At 42.0% G+C, this 20,014-nt stretch overlaps 1 protein-coding gene across 3 annotated transcripts in view; it reads left to right on the top strand.

The window, feature by feature from the left end:
- The window catches only part of GRM5 (glutamate metabotropic receptor 5), a 252,482-nt gene that overhangs the window by 25,803 nt on the left and 206,665 nt on the right, over window positions 1-20,014 (top strand). For all 3 annotated transcript variants that reach the window (XM_018565861.1, XM_018565862.1, XM_018565860.1), the window contains exon 2: window positions 17,116-17,966. In XM_018565861.1, coding sequence (XP_018421363.1) covers window positions 17,297-17,966 — 670 coding nt within the window. In that variant the 5' untranslated portion in view covers window positions 17,116-17,296. The remainder of the gene's footprint in view (window positions 1-17,115; window positions 17,967-20,014) is intronic.

The following is a 20,014-nucleotide window of genomic DNA, read 5'->3' as shown; positions in this document are numbered from 1 at the left end:
TTTAATTACCTTTTTATTTATTTAATATTTTATTTTTTTCTATTTATTATTTATTTACATTATTTTTAACCTAACTGTATTGCTTACACACAGGAGAAAACAATCCCCTGTGTAATCGCAATTGGAGGTGACAGGATCTCTTTATTGACCCTGTCACCTCCAATACAGGAGTTCTAGCACAGTACTGTACTTATAACCCTGCCACTCTGATCACTGCAGTCAGAGACTCGGGACTCGGCAGCGGAGGATGGAACCAAAGGAGAGAGGTAAGTGCAGGGGGGGAGGGGGAGAAGGCTGCACACTGTTTACATGTGAAATCGGCGACATCGATAATTCTTGAGAAAGGTTGAACTAGGAAACATTGAGCAGGCTAGGTGAGCAGGCAATCATAGGATTGACTTTAATTCACGGTTCTGTCTTAATTGTCACGTTATGGAAAGGACATCCTGAGACCCAGGGGTTGATTTACTAACCTTATAAACACACCACGAACATGTATACACCTCTGTAGTGTGTTCCCTCCCAGCATGATCTATGGGTGGAATCTAAACACCTTTGTAGTGTGTACACACCCAGCAGGTGTGTTGTGCAAAGCCCTGCATGAATTGCAAGGTGATGTTGTGTAAATTAGCTCTACGTTGTGTTGCTTGCGTTGATGAATGCAGGAATGTAAATGCATGAGCTAACCATTTTTGTCTAAACTGTGAAGCAGCATTATATATGCATCATGTGCATGATTTTTCCATATATGGCATTAGTGGAAATATGCTTTTAGAGACTTTTTGGTTGATAAATACGTTTTGCTCTGTGAAAATCACACGCACCTGGTGCGTGCGTGTGTTTAGGTTAGTAAATCACCCTCCCCCCAGTCTGTGCAGATAGTATGGAAGCTTGCTGACTTGACAAGAACCGTAGGCAGTTTCAGATCACCAAGAAGACTCACAAGTACAATAGAGTGTAGTGTATTTCAGATTGGCACATTACAGATGATGTTTATCTTTGTTTTATTGATGATTAAAAAAAAAAAAAACCATTACTTTTCTCCACCTTGAATCTCCAATGGTAGAAACTCAGACTATCTGCGGTACTATATCATATTCATGTATCGGTTTCCTATTTTCCTGTTTAGTATTACAAATGTTTTAATATTTATAGACCTCAAGAATTTTTAATAAAAAAGTGCAGAAGGCAATGATCATGATCGCAAAGTGGGCCTACAACCTCATTACATTTCACCTTTCATCTGTATAGGGCAGATGGAAGAGTAACAAACACTGTGTAGTTGCTGTGTGGAACTGCTTTGTGGGCATTGAATGATTTTATCATAAAGCACTGAACTGTGTGTATAACATTTAATTCCCTTACAGGAAATCACATGTAATATCTACAGTATATTATAGTGTCCTTATACCTACATTTATATCTTTATAGTATCCTTATATCTACATCTATATAGTGTCATATATATATATAGTATCATCATATCTATATAGTATCATCATATCTATATGGCATCCTTATATCTATATAGTATCCTCATATCTATATACTAACCTTATATCTATATAGTATCATCATATCTATATGGCATCCTTATATCTATATAGTATCCTCATATCTATATACTAACCTTATATCTATATAGTATCCTCATATCTATATCGTGTCTTTATATCTATATAGTGGAGAGAGAGAGAGAGAGTTTCCTTATACTGAATCTACGTGTATCAGATGTTTTCTTTACAATAGTAACAAATATTGGAAGTTGTATGAATTGATTTTTTTCTTCTGCTTTCTGCCCCCCTGCTGTCATAATAGCTCTCTTTCAAAGCTTAAAGTGACATTAAACCCTCCGATTTTTTAACATAAAACAATACTGTAATGTGTGCCTTACTGTAATCCATGGTTGTTTTCCTTCTCTTTGCTGCTCTTCCTTTTAAATCTGTATCTGTTCTCATGCTCTGCAGAACTTCTGTTTTGCAGCAGACTGCCTTGTCTCAGGAATGGATACACAGTGTCTGTGTATCCGTTTGTATGGGTTTGTAATCTGAGCCAGCACTACAGGAAGAGGCCCTGAGCTGAAAAGGGAAGTTCTGCAGAGCATGAGAAGACATGAGGATTTAAAAGGAAGAGCAGCAAAGAGAAGGGAAACTACCATGGATTACAGTAAGGCGCACATTACAGTATTGTTTTATGTTAAACAAATCTGAGAGTTTAATGTCACTTTAAGTATAATGTGCTTGTATTTTGCTTTCCTGGTTTTTCTTACTTTCCTCCTCATGAACATGCTGATATTAAAAAAAAAAAAAAAACCTTTCAGTTTTCATTACATACCGTATTTTATACCCAGTGATATCTTCACTCTGTATCTTTGCTTCTCTATGCAAGGCAGACAGATCATGGCTGATGGGAGGGGCTGGCAGGGTACTGTACATAGCGTCCTAAAAATATCACAGCAGTCTGCCTCAGTACTACTTTCAAAAGTCCTCAGCCCTGATGCATGCAGCAGACTGGCTCTTGGGAACCATCAAAATGTCCTGATGGGAGGGTTTTCAGTCTGTGGGGGTGGGAGTTCCTAGGCAGGTTGTACTTGTATACAGCACAGCCTAGGCAACACCTACTTGTGATCCTGAGACTCTATGAATGAAAGTACTGGAATCTAATGAATGAAAGGGGAGGGCCAGGGGCAGTCAGGCTGGGGAGGTAAGTGTTAAATGACGCTGAATGTTCACCTGTAGCGTATAAAATCATACATACATTGCAGTGACGTGCGATACATTTGGTTCTGGGTGAGGCGTTCCCCAGCCTCACCCCCCAGCATGGCCCAGCCCACAGAAGCCCCACCCATATCATTCATGGCTTCACCCCCAGTCCGCTGAAGCCCCTACCCTTACTCGAACCCCAAGCTAGTGTGAAGGAGAGAGGGAGGAGGAAGGGAGTAGACAGGGAGGAGCCTCCCTGTCCCTCACTTGCTCGTCACTGCTGAGGCATCGAGATCAATGGCCTTAGTGTTTATTTTTTTGATTGGACAGCTTGGACTAATGGCGCTTTGCCATTGGTCCAAACCATCCACAGAGCTCACGTCTCTAACAAAGAGTAGAGGCTGTGACAGCTCTTGCCTCAATAGTTAGGTTACACAAGCAGTGGGGAAGCCCGATGTTGTGTAACCTAACTACCTGTCAAAAGCCAGATGCAAGTCCCTGGCAGGGTACACAGTGGGGAGGATTTCCCTGCTGTTCATATATGGCATTAGTGGAAATATGCTTTTAGAGACTTTTTGGTTGATAAATACGTTTTGCTCTGTGAAAATCACACGCACCTGGTGCGTGCGTGTGTTTAGGTTAGTAAATCACCCTCCCCCCAGTCTGTGCAGATAGTATGGAAGCTTGCTGACTTGACAAGAACCGTAGGCAGTTTCAGATCACCAAGAAGACTCACAAGTACAATAGAGTGTAGTGTATTTCAGATTGGCACATTACAGATGATGTTTATCTTTGTTTTATTGATGATTAAAAAAAAAAAAAACCATTACTTTTCTCCACCTTGAATCTCCAATGGTAGAAACTCAGACTATCTGCGGTACTATATCATATTCATGTATCGGTTTCCTATTTTCCTGTTTAGTATTACAAATGTTTTAATATTTATAGACCTCAAGAATTTTTAATAAAAAAGTGCAGAAGGCAATGATCATGATCGCAAAGTGGGCCTACAACCTCATTACATTTCACCTTTCATCTGTATAGGGCAGATGGAAGAGTAACAAACACTGTGTAGTTGCTGTGTGGAACTGCTTTGTGGGCATTGAATGATTTTATCATAAAGCACTGAACTGTGTGTATAACATTTAATTCCCTTACAGGAAATCACATGTAATATCTACAGTATATTATAGTGTCCTTATACCTACATTTATATCTTTATAGTATCCTTATATCTACATCTATATAGTGTCATATATATATATAGTATCATCATATCTATATAGTATCATCATATCTATATGGCATCCTTATATCTATATAGTATCCTCATATCTATATACTAACCTTATATCTATATAGTATCATCATATCTATATGGCATCCTTATATCTATATAGTATCCTCATATCTATATACTAACCTTATATCTATATAGTATCATCATATCTATATGGCATCCTTATATCTATATAGTATCCTCATATCTATATACTAACCTTATATCTATATAGTATCCTCATATCTATATCGTGTCTTTATATCTATATAGTGGAGAGAGAGAGAGAGAGTTTCCTTATACTGAATCTACGTGTATCAGATGTTTTCTTTACAATAGTAACAAATATTGGAAGTTGTATGAATTGATTTTTTTCTTCTGCTTTCTGCCCCCCTGCTGTCATAATAGCTCTCTTTCAAAGCTTAAAGTGACATTAAACCCTCCGATTTTTTAACATAAAACAATACTGTAATGTGTGCCTTACTGTAATCCATGGTTGTTTTCCTTCTCTTTGCTGCTCTTCCTTTTAAATCTGTATCTGTTCTCATGCTCTGCAGAACTTCTGTTTTGCAGCAGACTGCCTTGTCTCAGGAATGGATACACAGTGTCTGTGTATCCGTTTGTATGGGTTTGTAATCTGAGCCAGCACTACAGGAAGAGGCCCTGAGCTGAAAAGGGAAGTTCTGCAGAGCATGAGAAGACATGAGGATTTAAAAGGAAGAGCAGCAAAGAGAAGGGAAACTACCATGGATTACAGTAAGGCGCACATTACAGTATTGTTTTATGTTAAACAAATCTGAGAGTTTAATGTCACTTTAAGTATAATGTGCTTGTATTTTGCTTTCCTGGTTTTTCTTACTTTCCTCCTCATGAACATGCTGATATTAAAAAAAAAAAAAAAACCTTTCAGTTTTCATTACATACCGTATTTTATACCCAGTGATATCTTCACTCTGTATCTTTGCTTCTCTATGCAAGGCAGACAGATCATGGCTGATGGGAGGGGCTGGCAGGGTACTGTACATAGCGTCCTAAAAATATCACAGCAGTCTGCCTCAGTACTACTTTCAAAAGTCCTCAGCCCTGATGCATGCAGCAGACTGGCTCTTGGGAACCATCAAAATGTCCTGATGGGAGGGTTTTCAGTCTGTGGGGGTGGGAGTTCCTAGGCAGGTTGTACTTGTATACAGCACAGCCTAGGCAACACCTACTTGTGATCCTGAGACTCTATGAATGAAAGTACTGGAATCTAATGAATGAAAGGGGAGGGCCAGGGGCAGTCAGGCTGGGGAGGTAAGTGTTAAATGACGCTGAATGTTCACCTGTAGCGTATAAAATCATACATACATTGCAGTGACGTGCGATACATTTGGTTCTGGGTGAGGCGTTCCCCAGCCTCACCCCCCAGCATGGCCCAGCCCACAGAAGCCCCACCCATATCATTCATGGCTTCACCCCCAGTCCGCTGAAGCCCCTACCCTTACTCGAACCCCAAGCTAGTGTGAAGGAGAGAGGGAGGAGGAAGGGAGTAGACAGGGAGGAGCCTCCCTGTCCCTCACTTGCTCGTCACTGCTGAGGCATCGAGATCAATGGCCTTAGTGTTTATTTTTTTGATTGGACAGCTTGGACTAATGGCGCTTTGCCATTGGTCCAAACCATCCACAGAGCTCACGTCTCTAACAAAGAGTAGAGGCTGTGACAGCTCTTGCCTCAATAGTTAGGTTACACAAGCAGTGGGGAAGCCCGATGTTGTGTAACCTAACTACCTGTCAAAAGCCAGATGCAAGTCCCTGGCAGGGTACACAGTGGGGAGGATTTCCCTGCTGTGTAACCTGTAACAAGCCGATCTTGAAGCTGACTGCTTTTCCCTCCATAATACTAGGTGAGGCTCCGCCTCCCCTGACTGCACATCCCTGATACATGGTGATAGTGGAGCGACATGATGATAATTACTGAGACGGACAATAGAAAGTTGCTTTTGGAGAGAAATAATTTTTATTCGAGCATGAATGTACAGTATGTATCCGAAGAGCATTTTCACTGTGTCATTTTCTAATAAAGTTTGTACCTTTTTGTCAAGATGGGCTGGCATGACCAATGTGGGCACCTTAATATCTATCTATCTGTCTGTCTGTCATCCTTGTTTATGTTGCTCTCTCATGCTGCCTGTCCTCTACGCTTTGCCTGGTCTGTCTCTCCTTCAGCTATGACTCCTCATTGTAATTATCTCTCATTTCCTTCTCTCATCTTTTACCATCTAATCTCATCTCACTTCTGTCCTCCCCCTCATTTTCTCCCTCATCTCTCTGTATCTCTCTCTCTCTGTCTTTCATCGCCTTTTCTCACCTTGCACCCGCCTCATTCTTTTCCTCCTGTCTCTTATTTCTCTTCCTCCTCCCTCTTCATTCTCTCCTTCCCCTCTCCTCATTTGTATCCTCCACCCGCCTCATTCTCTATCTCCTCCCTCTTCATTCTCTTTCCTCTTTCTCCTCATTCTCTACCTTCCCCTCCCTCTTCATTCTTTCCTCTCTCCTTCATTCTCTCCCTCATCATTCTCTATCTCTCTCCTCCATCCGCATTACCTCCCTCCTAATTCTTTCCCTCCTCCCTCCCTTATTACCTCTTTCCTCCTTCCTCATATTCTCCCTCCTCCCTCCTCATTCTCTCTTCCCTCATTCTTTCTCTACTCCCTCTTCATTCTCTTCCTCTTCCCCCCTCATTCTCTACCTCCTCATTCTTTCTCTCCTACCCCTCATTCTCTCCCCTTCTCATTCTCTCCCTCCTCCCTCCCCATTCTCTCCCTCCTCATTATTTCTCTCCTCCCCCTGTCTCATTCTTTCCCTTCTCCCTCCTCATTCTCTTCTCATTCCCTCTCTTCTTATTATCTCTCTCCCCCTCCTCATTTTCTCTCTCCTCTCTCCTCATTCTCTCTCTCTCTCTCTCTCTCTCTCTCTCTCTCTCTCTCTCCTCATTCTCTCTCTCCTTTCGCCTTTCTCCTCATTCTCTCTCTCTCTCCTTTCTCCCTCTGCTTCCTCATTCTTTCTCTCCTCCCCCTCATTCTCTCCCTTTTTATTATTTCCCCCCCCCCATTTTCTCCCTCCTCCATCCTCATTCTCTCTCTCTCCCTACTCATTCCTTATTCTCTCTCTCCTACCTCATTCTCTCTCTCTCTCCCTCCTCCTTCCTTATTATCTCTCTCCTTTCTTCTCATTCTTTCCCTCCTCATTTTTTCCCTCCTCCCTCTCCATTATCTCTTTTCCTTCCCCATTCTCTCCCTCATTGTATCTCTCCTTTCTGCTCATTCTTTCCCTCCTTATTTTCTCTCTCCTGGCGCCTCATTTTCCTCCACCTCCCTCCTCATTATCTCTCCTTATTCTCTCCCTCCTTGCCCTTCATTATTCTCTCCCTATTCCCTCTCATGATCTTCCTCATCTCTCTCACTTTCCCCCTATCTCGTCTCCCTCTCTCTCCTTGCACCCCATTCACTCTCTCCCTCTCTTTAATGTCATATGCATTACACTCTGAGAGCACAAATGGGATTTTTTCTCATTTTTTCTCATTTCTGCCTAATCTCTCTATATATCATTTTGGATATTTATGATGATTTGGAATACACAATCCCTAATTATCCTTTGTTAGGAATAGACATCTTCCAATTTGCTATCCTGAACGCCGGCCTCTCCGGCAGGTCAATTTGGGTGACTGCGCCTCTGTTCACAATATGCCCATTATCAATCAAAACCCTCTTTTTAATTTTCCCTTGACAAGCACAGACTGTGTTCAATGCTACCTGCTGGAGACTTTATAAATCTTACTTTCTAAGGGACTGTCTCTCTGCCCCCCTGAAGCTAGCTGAGAACAGGACCTTGACTTTCATAATGCCTGGCCGCATCAGAAGGCAGAGCCATTTACTTTGGGTTAATGTGCTCCTTTTACATGTTCTATAGAACTCTGCGTTCTACCAAGATCTGCAAGCAGAGAACATTGGTTCAATTGGAAGATTCAATGCAGGCGACAGCTGTGCCCGTCTGCCATAAATATTATTACATTACATTATTATTACTAAACACTAAACCTTTTCAACTCTCATTCTAAATAAACTTCTAAAGAAAATGTTACTTTAAATGCTTTAAGTTTGGTGTTCTCAGATACTCATAATCTTACAAATGACAAATCTGCCAATAAGTTGAGAGCCCTGTAATGGACATCTGTGGACGTCTGTGGTCCTATGATTTGTATACATGTTTTTAAATATTATGGCGTGAATATGTCGTCATACTGATGTCATGGGGGTTGGGACCTCGTGCTCTCACTGCTCTGCTTTTGGGGTAAGATGGTGGATGCATATCTATATATTGTTGATTCATTTTTGCACTTGGGTCATACTGAGCCTCATGAATCGGACCCTGCATGGCCCTGAAACGTTGCTTCAATGTGACCACATGCGTCAATAACGAACGATCACTTGACCATTTTGTCTGGGGTGCTGGTGACACTTTGCTCCCTGATTGATTCCAGCGGTGCCATCCACAGTCATTTCAGCACCCATCTCCAGGGGTTTCTAGTAAGGAGTGCAAAAATATGTTTGCCCAGGGTCCAGTCAATATTAAAGACGGACCTGTTATGGGCATCTTCAATAAATAAGTTTACATACTTCTAGATCAATATGGTTATTAGAAGTGGGATAGATGTTATGGAAATTCTATATAAAAATACAGATTTAGTTTTAGTTTTGACCATAGATGCCCTTTAATGTATGTGTGTGTAAGCAAACTAAATACACACACATTTTTTTTCTGAAGATATGGGTAAACACCGCGATTTAACAGCCTGTGAACGCGGGATGATTGTTGGCGCTCAAGCCATGGAGCGAGTATCAGCAAAACAGCAGAATTCGTTAAATGTTCAAGAGCAGCTGTTGTTAAAGTGTTTAAAGACTGGACTGTCAGCCGAAAATCTGGGTCTGTACGTGCGAATTGTGGCCGTCAGCGACTAGTCAATGTTAGGGCAGAACGGAGAGTGGCAAGACTGGTACAAGACAACAGAAGGGCAACAGTGCAGTGTCAGATTCCTCGCATCACCTTTCAACATCTCGTGGAGTCACGAGGCGGCCCAACGAAGTCATCTCGTGGTCCAATGAGGTACTGATGGGGTGGTCATAATAATCTGGCCACTCAGTGTATATATATATACAGTGAGTAAAATAATTATTTGATCCCCTGCAGATTTTGTTAGTTTGCCCACTTACAAAGAAATGAAAGGTCTATAATTTGTATCATAGGTGTATTTTAAATGAAAGAGACAGAATATCAACCACAAATTCAGAAAAAAAACACATGATACAAATGTTATAAATTGAATTGCAGTTCAGTGAGTAAAATAAGTATTTGATCCCCAAGCAAAACATGACTTAGTACTTGGTGGAGAAACCCTTGTTGGCAAGCACAGAAGTAAGACGTTTCTTATAGTTGTTTACCAGGTTTGCACAGATCTAAGGAGTTTCAGCTCCCTCCATACATTTTCTATAGGATTACGGTCTGGAGACTGGCTAGGTCACTCCTTGGCCTTAATGTGCTTCTTCTTAAGCCACTGCTTTGTTGCCTTTGGGGGTATGTTTTGGGTCATTGTCATGCTGAAAGATCCATCCAGGACCCATCTTCATTGTTCTGTCTGAGGGAAGTAGATTCTCATCCAAGATTTTACAATACATGTCCCCGTCCATTGGCCCCTCAATGCGGCAAAGTCAGCCTGTACCCTTATCAGAGAAACAGCCCCAAAGCATAATGTTTCCACCTCCATGCTTGACTGTAGGGATGGTGTTCTTAGTCAGCATTTTTCTTCTTCCAAACAGGGCGAGTCGAAATAATGCCAAAGAGCTCAATTTTGGTCTCATCTGACCGCAGAACTTTCTCACAATCCTTCTCTGAATCATTTAGATGTTCATTGGCAATCTTCAGATGGGCCTGTACATGTGCCTTTTAGAGGAGGTGGACCTTGCGGGCGCTGCAGGATCTAAATCCATGGCGGTGGTATTGTGTTACCAATGGTTTGTTTGGTGATTTGTTTTTGTGGTCCCAACTGCCTTAAAGGAGAACTTTGAGGTGAGTGCTTTTCACTTACCTCATAGTTCTAGCCAACCTGTGACAATGAGACTGTCACAGGTCGGCTCAGTAGATCGGGAAATGAGTGAACACATACCGATCCCTTCTCAATCCTGTCTCAGCTCTCTGCCGTGACAGGGGAGGGGCTGGATTGCCCCCTCCCCGCTCCGATCCTCCAGCGCTGACTGGCGGAACGGACCGGGGAGGGGGCGGGTATAGCTTACTCTGCCTCTAGATAGGCAGAGCCAGCTGTCACTCACGCAGCTGGACGGATCCAGACATAATTGTTGGGATCAGCTTCAGCGTCTCAGTATACCGCGAGCTATAGCTTGCGGTATACTGAGCTTAGGGTGACGGGAGGACGCTAGTTTGTGTCCTCCCGTTACCCTAAGGAGAACTATGGGGTAAAGCCCTAAACCCATAGTTTTCCTTTTAAGATCATTCACAAGCTCCTCCCGTGTAGTTCTGGCATGGTCCCTCTCGTTTCTCATGATCATCCTTACCCCAGGAGGTGAAATCTTGCATGGAGCTCCAGGCCGAGGGCGATTGATGGTTATTTTGTTTTCCTTCCATTTGTGAATAATCGCTCCCAACAGTTGTTTCCCTCTCACCAAGCTTCTCGATAGTCTTGTAGCCCATTCCAGCCTTGTGCAGGTCTACAATCTTGTCCCTAACGTCCTTTGACAGCTCTTTGGTTTTGCCCATGGTGGTGAGGTTTGAATGGAAGAAAGAGATTCTGTGGACAGGTGTCTTTTATATACGAGTTGCTGCACCTTCTTAAAGTAACAGGACTAATCTGTGTACCACATAGCCAGTCTGTGGGAGCCAGAATAATTCTTGGTTGGTAGGGGTTCAAATACTTATTTTACTCCTGAACTGCAACTCAATTTATAACATTTGTATCATGTGTTTTTTTGTTTAGGTACCTCGGCTTATATTCGGGACGGCTTATACTCGAGTATATACGGTATAATGTCTTGCTTACAACAAATTCTGTTTAATCACTTATGTAATATTGACATCCCAACCACACATCATATAAAGCTTTTGACTATTTACTTTCTGCCACTGTAGTCAAAGCACAATAAAGCACGGTCAGCACTTTGATTGAATAATGATGGAACAGCAGTTCACTGCTACTGTCCTCTCTGTCCTCACTTCCTTGCCAATCACCAACCTTTATTGGTTAGATTCCGCACACTGTGCAATGCAGTAAAGGCTGATTGGCTTACAGTGCTGCCCCTTCCTCTAATAGTCGGAGGAGGCTCATACAAAGACAGATGGAGGTACCCCTAATAAATACAGGGACTGGGTCAGCCTGTGCAGTGAACAATACATTTGAAAATCATCTGAGGTATGCAGCTATGTTTGAATTATTACAGCTCAACTGATGTCACAAAAATAAATATGCACTTAGATAGACTTTGTGCTAACAACTTCCATTTTCATAGTCTTGCTTCCACTTTCCTGTTACACCTGTGCAGGGAGTCTAAATATGACTGAGGATCCCAATAGGCACCAGTGATAACCCAATGCACTGAGACATACCCCCTCTCTTTCCCTGCAATACAGATCTTTGTAAATTCCTTTGGGATGAGGGGTGTGGCTGCTACTCTGCTCAGCCATCACTGAGCATTGCAGTGTGAGGGCAGAAAGCAGCAATTTTTTTTTGCCATCTTCAACTTTTTCTTTCGAGCTAAACCTAAGCATGTCAGCAGACAGTGCATCCTTACGCCACTGGTTGCCAGGCTGGGCAGGGAGATGCAGGGCATGCGGAAGACAGCATCACTCCACCACTGCCAGCACCCCCCCCCCCACTCCTGAAAAGCAGAGAGAGCTCCATGGAACAATGGAGGATATACGCTCCACCCTACACTTTATGAATGGGCCGTAGTGTGCGTACTGCAATGTAATATAAACCCACACTTACAGCTATCTGCTCTCTGATGTGAGTGTGTATGTGGATGGGAGGAGGAGTCTGTACGAGCCATGATCCACTATCATGTACCTAATGGGGAGACTGACCGTGTGAGGAGGCTTCCCTTGCACCTTGTGTCCTGAGGCCTCTGGAGGTGGAGACTGAGACCTGGCGGACAGCGAGTGGCACGGGTGCCAGTGGTGTTGAAACCGTGCAAGCAGAAGGTTGCTTCTGTGGCTGAGCTGGGGTAATCCAGAAATCAGGGTCAAAACAAGCCGAGGTCAAAACCAGGAGAGCGTAGACAGTACAGAGGGATCAGGCAGGGACAAGTCCAGTAATCAGTCCAAGGTCAGTGGCGGGCAGCGATGAAGAGTAGTCGAGGCAAGGTATCGGGTCAAAATCCAGGAGACAGGCAGTTCACAGGGATAGGGAATCACAGGATACTAAAGCACAGGGAGGGGCTGAAGACAATCCAGCAATCCATTGATGTATAGGCCGGGTTTAAATAAGGAAGTAGAACGATTAAGTGCGTCACTTCCAGTGCGCCATTTGGTGCGTTTTCCTATGGGAAGTCTGCGTTATGCGCGTGCACGTAAGAGTTCTTCGAGCGGGACTTGGCGCATGCGCCAGAGGGTAATGTTGCTGACATCCACTAATCGGGGTTGCAATGCTTTACTGGCTCCAGTGCATTTTTTCTTTTATGAAGATGTGTGCATTTATTATTTCTTCTAAAAGGTACAATTTCCCTTTAATTCCGGCACCAACGTATGTTAAAAATGTACACTGAGCTGTGCATGCTGAAGAAGACTATGATCAGGCAGGTAAGTCAGTTTCATTGCAGAAGACACATAGCAGGTCTCTCCTGCAATAAAGAATCTGCCTGCTCCCAATATTTAAATGTTTCCAGTTAACTTCCACTGTAAAAAAAATAATAATATAATATACTCTTACATTTTTTATGATGCTATATAAAAGAAATGCAGTTATTGGTAATAGCCTCTTTGCTCCCTGAAATGGCACCTCTAGAGATTTGTCTTTCTTTTCCTATAATCCAATCTCGACAATGGATGATGACCTTTACATTTTTCGCATGGATACAGAATGTATACAGGATTTTAAATGTAATTATTACATATTTTATTAGAAGTGACCTTCTCATACCTCCTACTTTACAAAGTCCACAGCTGTGCATCACTGAGGGGTTATTTTTTTTCACCACAACTTGACCTTTTATATTCAGTTCAGTTTTTTTGGTGAGATTAAAGGGACTTTCCAGGGTAGCTAAGACTTTTGTGTTCCATTTTAACTTCTTTGCAGCCATTTCTCACCTGCACAAATTCCTTCTAAAGGGTGTGTCCGGCAAAATATATGATATTCATTTGAGGTATTCATCAACAACAACTGATAGGGGTCTATTTATAATCAATTTGCAGAGTAATTCATCCTGCCGATCTTGTATGCTGGTTGTGAGCGAATAGAGACAAATATGAATGTTCTTAGTATGTTTTCTTTTCAGGTCGAATATAATGTAATACCGCAATACGGCCACTGGATGGAGCTACGCAGCATAGGAAATAAGTATCAACTCCATTTAGTGGTTATAATATAGTATTACATTATATTTGACCTGAAAAGATATTACACAAGGGAACACAGAAAAAAGGAGAGGGAAGGAGCGCAACTAACTGGCACAGACTGTGTGGAAGGAGATTGACCAGGGAATAACACTAAATCGAGGTAAAGGGAAGGGGGAATGGAAATTGGGCACTCACGTGTGATGGAATAGATGGGCACAATGGTGGTGATCTCCTGGTGATGTTGCCGTGAGGTCTGGTCATGGTGACAGGCGTGTGTTCAGTGGGCAGATGTGGATCCATGGGAAGGGGGGTTGATGACAAATGATGGGGGGTGTTGCCAAAATAGGAAGACTGACTGAGCAGGGACGTCACCAGGCCGGGTGTCACCCGGTGCTCATGTCATAAGGTGTATGCATGATGTCATTACACATGCGCGTATTGAAGTCATGTGCACTTCACTGCCGGCAGTCATTTTGGTGATGGAGGCTGGCATTTTTGGTGATGGAGGCTGGAAGGGACGTTCATCTGGCGGGATAAGGTTTGCTGTTGGGTCCCCTGATCTCTTGTGCAGTAACTGAGTGCCCGATTTTTCAGAGGGGGTGACACCAAAAATGACCATTAGTCATTTTGTTGTCACTCCCTCTGATGGTGTCACTCAGTGCGAGTCACCCCACCCTCATTCCCCTTGTGATGCCACTGTGACTAAGTGAAAGACTTAGATGTAAACCCCAACTAAATGATATATTAGTTTGTGTAACAATTACCATAAAAAAGGAAAAAATTCACATTTGTTTCACCTAATTGCTGTAAGTCTCCTCGAAGCCACGTCCTGTCCACATTTCCTGATGGTGACAACAGTGGACCATGCCTGTGCAATATTTTAGAATAGCCCTTTGTACGCTTGGAGAACATGTGACAGGGTGGCAATGTAGACGAACAATTGGGAGAGCTTGTTACACTATTACAGGAAGTGCCTAAACAAAGACCTTCATAGCAGCATCACCAGGTGTTATTTTAATTCGAGCAACATTTTGAAATACTGAAAATTTACTTTTAAAAATACATAAACAATTTTTCTGTGAAGGTTCTCAGTTATCCAGGTCATGGTATATTTAGTAGTAGTTGGTCACATTCAAGAGGATTTGTGCTGTAACGTTGAAGCTGTTTTTGCAGCTTCTCCAAGAAGCTTCTTCCCATCCGGGGTATGTTCCTGGCACTCATTACAACTAAAGAAATGGCTGTGAGAAGTCGGAAAATGTTTTTAACATTACAGAACAAGTCTAGTTGATATGTGACTTAAAGTGACATTAAAACCTCAGTACAGCCCCGATGCTGGCGACGTACACTGTACGTCGTCAGTCACAAAGGGGTTAATACTCCTTGCTTCAATTAACAAAACATGTTAAAATATAATTAAACTCTATTTTTTTTGCATATATCTACTGCTTGTTAGCAGTAGATACAGTATATGCAAAAACATAAAAAAAAAGTTACCAAAAAGGGTTTCACTTACCTCTGTCTCCACCGCTCGCTTCAGTCTGAAGATCTGAAGATTCTCAAGTGGCCGAGCAGCATGATGGAGCGGGTGCATGCGCAGTAGAGAACTTCGGCAGGGAGAAGAGGATAGACGCAATGTAAGTTAATGCATGCAGCCGGGAGCGTGAACGCAGATAGACTCCGAGGGACACAGAAGACAGCAGTCAGAGACTGACACCAGCGCTGGAGGACTCCTGAAAACTACCAGAAAGAAGATGATGATCGGCTCAAAAGGCATCATTTAAGGCAAGTCCTTGAAGCAGTATGGGTGGATGTGACTTTAATGTCACTTTAAAGCTTATATAGGATCATAGCTGGTTTAACACAAGTTTTAGAGACTCCGTGGAGAAATATGCACAGCTCTGATCACAAAATGAACCGTTGAGTGTGCCGTAGGGGTCAACCCCCCTTTTATTTTTGTAAGTTTTTACCTTTGCCATCTGTGTGCTCATAAGCAGATTCCCCCTCCCTTCTCGTCCTGTAGACCCGAAAGGAACTACGAGAATGTTTCTTCAAAGCGAGGGAATCCCCTCCCAGACAGTTTTCATCAGAACAAGTGTCTCCAATAGAAGATATCCCCATATAATCCTATTGTGGTGAAAACTAAAATATTTGAATTTTCACCCATTTGCAGTCGAAGTAACCATGGCTACCAGGAATTTCGAGAGGGTGACTCTCCTTAAAGGTAACACAGACATCAATTAAAAGATGACAGAAAAAGTATTGAGAATACTGCTGAGCTAACACTTTTGACCTTGCTTCCACGGTGTACAAAATGTTTAAAGGAGATGGCAACATCAGCAATAAACTGTTTACTGTAAACTCCCTAACAAGGACTAGAGGCCACCACCTAAAACTGGTGGAGAAAAGATTTAACCACAAAGGGCATAGGGGCTTCTTCTCAGTTAGAGCGGTTACATTTTGGAACTCTCTGCCACAAGCCGTGGTATCAGCAGAGAGTATTGAATCATTCAAAAATCATTTAGATACCTTCCTCAGAGACAGTAACATACAGGGGTGCAGGTACTCTTAAAAACTAGACCACACAGGGACTCCTATATACACACACACACACACACACACACACACGCACAAACACACACAGACACACGAAGGTTGAACTTGATGGACCTGTGTCTTTATTCAACCTCAAAAACTATGTAACTGTGTACCAATCTCTGTCTTTGGCCAAGCAGTCTATTTTATATTTTTTACTTTTTGTGGAGCAACAGGCAATCACTAGACACTGGAAATCTACTTGCCCACCATGAATGTTATAATGGCTTAACATTGTAAATGGAGTTATGCATTTGGAGGAGTTAGTGGCCATTGATAATAACACCATTAAAAAAATTCCAACGGTTTTGGACAGTTTGGATAGTTTATAAAGACTCCTTGTAAATTAGTAATTTGCTTACTAACCAGTTAGTCCTCTTGTTTTTGCCTGACCGCTCTATTCTGGATCATCCCTCCTATGTAGACATTTTTTTCTTTTTAATATTTTTCACGTAACTTTGGCACACACAAACTTTTTTCTGCTACTGCGAACTGGTGCTCTCCTTGCTATCCCTATCCCAATGCATAGCTTTTCTTCTCTTTTTCTCTCCTACTTCTTTATTTTCCTTTTTTCTTACCCCCTATCTCTCTTTACTTGTTCTTTTTGCTTCCTTTTAATTGGTAATCCCTTTTTCCTTATGAATTGGGTTGTTGTTATTGCACTGTTTTATTGACTCTTTGTTGCATCGCTACTTTTTCAAGCTGAACTTCATGGATCTGCCTCTATGAGAAGATCTTACATGAAAGATGGACATTTCTACCTCTTATACTGAAATGTAGCTCCCCCCTGGTCCTTCCTATTGTTGTGAATCTATATTTTGTGTGTTACAATGCTTGACATTTACACTTCTGTTCCAAACATTTTCTTTGTTTTAGATACACTTTAAACCATTTAAATGGTCACCATGTATAGCCATTGAGTGTAATCTCATCTTCTGTGTTTCAGGGAATGACAATTTGGACTGATTTTGAAGATCTACATAGATGGTCGTTGGTCCAGGAAGGACGAATTTTTAATGGTGGGAAGTAGTGCATGGAGAGTTATCAAACAAGGCATAGAAAGTTGATCGCTTTGAAAACATTTTCCTTCACCATGCTCTCCTCTCTAGTATAATTTGTATTCTAAAATGCTGCCTTACATTTTGACGGTGCTGCTGGTTTTAAAGGAGGATGGATCTGGGATTTCAGCATCGGCACAAACAAATGAAAGACGTGTGGTGGCCCATATGTCAGGGGACATCATTATTGGGGCTCTCTTTTCAGTTCATCACCAGCCTACAGTTGAGAAGGTTCATGAAAGGAAATGTGGAGAGATAAGAGAGCAGTATGGTATTCAACGAGTGGAAGCCATGTTGCACGCTCTTGACAGAATCAATGCTGATCCCAACCTTTTGCCAAACATAACCCTCGGATGTGAAATACGCGATTCTTGCTGGCATTCTGCTGTAGCTTTGGAACAGAGTATTGAATTTATTAGGGACTCATTGGTCTCTTCTGAGGAAGAGGAAGGGCTGGTCCGTTGTGTTGATGGATCTTCTTCGGCATTCCATGCAAAGAAGCCCATCGTTGGAGTTATAGGGCCTGGATCCAGCTCAGTGGCCATTCAAGTCCAGAATTTGTTACAACTTTTCAATATACCTCAGATTGCTTATTCGGCCACAAGCATGGATCTAAGCGACAAGACCTTGTATAAGTATTTCATGAGGGTAGTTCCTTCTGACGCTCAACAAGCAAGAGCCATGGTGGATATTGTCAAAAGGTACAACTGGACGTATGTGTCTGCTGTGCACACTGAAGGTAAGAAATGTCTTACTGAAAAATGATATTGATAACGAACCAGTTATATAATGTATACTGTTATTACCCTCTTTTAATAATGCCTTTAAAGAACTGAAAGGCCTATGAAGGGACATAACAGGTGCTAAAATCAATAAGATAAGGCAATGTATAACTTAGATCTTCTTGACCAAGCAATTTTTGTATTGCATATTTCTTAAATAACCACATTGGCTTGGATGAACATTGGTCATTTGTTTTTGCATAGCATACCCGTTTTCGTAGCATTACAGGGTTTATCACTGTATGGCATTTAGGTCCTGGTGGACTTGTAGGGACCATAGGGGTTTGGAAGTTCTACCAGTTTTCGTGTGGATTTCATTTTCCTCTCACAATTCCATAATATTATTCATCCAATTAACACTTTTAAAAGTAAAAATCCTACCTAAGGTTCCTGCGATATGTGCCTTTATAAAACTAGCTCCACTGGGTTACTAGCGGCCTGAATACCCTACCAGCTGCCTTCCTATGACTTAAGAGAACTCCTTAGAAACCAATAGGGGAGAGACTTTTGTCCTGATGTCAGAGAAGTAGGCATACAAGTGAAACTAGTTTTAGAGCAAAACACAGACAAGCATTTTCCCATTTAGGGTGATAGCAGGAGACCTGTGATGTCTACTGTAAGGCAGGACTTTTGCGTTCAAACATTAAAAATAGCTGACAGGCTTGCTTTTATTGACCCTACTGTGCAAGTGTGAACATGAACACCAGATCTTTTATTCCACTGAGGCACAAAGTAGTCTGATTTGGGGAATGCTGTCTCATTAGTCATATGGACATGGGGAAATTGCTCTTGCTTTCCTCCTACTATTCATCTTCCTTTTTTTTTTACTACCACTTCAGCACAAGGTATCTATCTAGAATCTCCATACATTTTCTTTCCCTTACCTCTACCTTGCTTTCTATTTTTTTTTTTTATTCTGCTACTTTGGTCTGGACAAAGACTGGACCAGGAGCTCTCAGCTTTCAGTACGTAGATGGCAGACAGGGGTACAGGTTTGATTATTGGCCTATCTTTATCCCTTCCACCCATAACTAGGGAGTTACTTTGACCTTTAAACATTATGAAGTTGCTTGAGGTTGTATGTGTGGTTTGGCTTTGGCAAAGCCGTTGTCCAGAAACAATCTTTACAGTGTGACAGTGAATGGAATTAAAATGCACAGGTGACCATGCCAAGCATGTATACATGTAAATGAACATATAACATTTTGGTTGCAATTATGTTGGGGAACAAGTACTTTTACGAAGGATTAAAGAGGGAATGTACTCTAGAGACAAAGCAATAATTTTGCCACTTTATAGATCACTGGTCTGGCCTCATCTGGAGTATGCGGTTCAGTTTTCGTCACCAATCCACAGAAGGGATGTCCTGGAACTGGAGAGAGTCCAGAGAAGGGTGAGGCGTTTAAGAGGGGACATGATTTTAATGTGGAGATGGCAACAGCTGCAATAAACTTTTTACAGTAAACTCCCTAACAAGGACTAGAGGCCACCACCTAAAACTGGTGGAGAAAAGATTTAACCACAAAGGGCGTAGGGGCTTCTTCTTAGTCAGAGTGGTTACATTTTGGAACTCTCTGCCACAAGCAGTGGTATCAGCAGAGAGTACTGAATCTTTAAAAAATCAATTAGATACCTTCCTCAGAGACCGTAACCTAGAGGGGTACAGGTACTCTTAAAACCTAAGACCACAAAGGGACTCGCATACACACACGCACACACTATACACACTTACACATAAAGATTGACTTTGATGGACCTGTGTCTTTATTTAACCTCAAATACTATGTAACTATGTAATGAACTCTGTTCTGGGTTTACACCACTGGTAAACCTACATACTATCAAGTTCTATGCTCTTGATGTATATTTTGGATTGTGAGCTGCAGCAATGGCTACCTGATGAATGATGCAACTCTGTATTCAGCAGTTGAGAGCTATAATTAAAGAAATGATCAAAGGTAGATTTAGAGGTCTATTGATAAGGACTTGTCCACACCATGTTCGT

The sequence above is a fragment of the Nanorana parkeri genome, unplaced genomic scaffold (assembly GCF_000935625.1).
Source record: "Nanorana parkeri isolate BGI_ZX_2015 unplaced genomic scaffold, ASM93562v1 scaffold896, whole genome shotgun sequence".
In the NCBI taxonomy this organism is placed as follows: domain Eukaryota; kingdom Metazoa; phylum Chordata; class Amphibia; order Anura; family Dicroglossidae; genus Nanorana; species Nanorana parkeri.
Note: the sequence above shows the minus strand (reverse complement) of the source record. Positions and strands in the feature narration are given on the sequence as shown.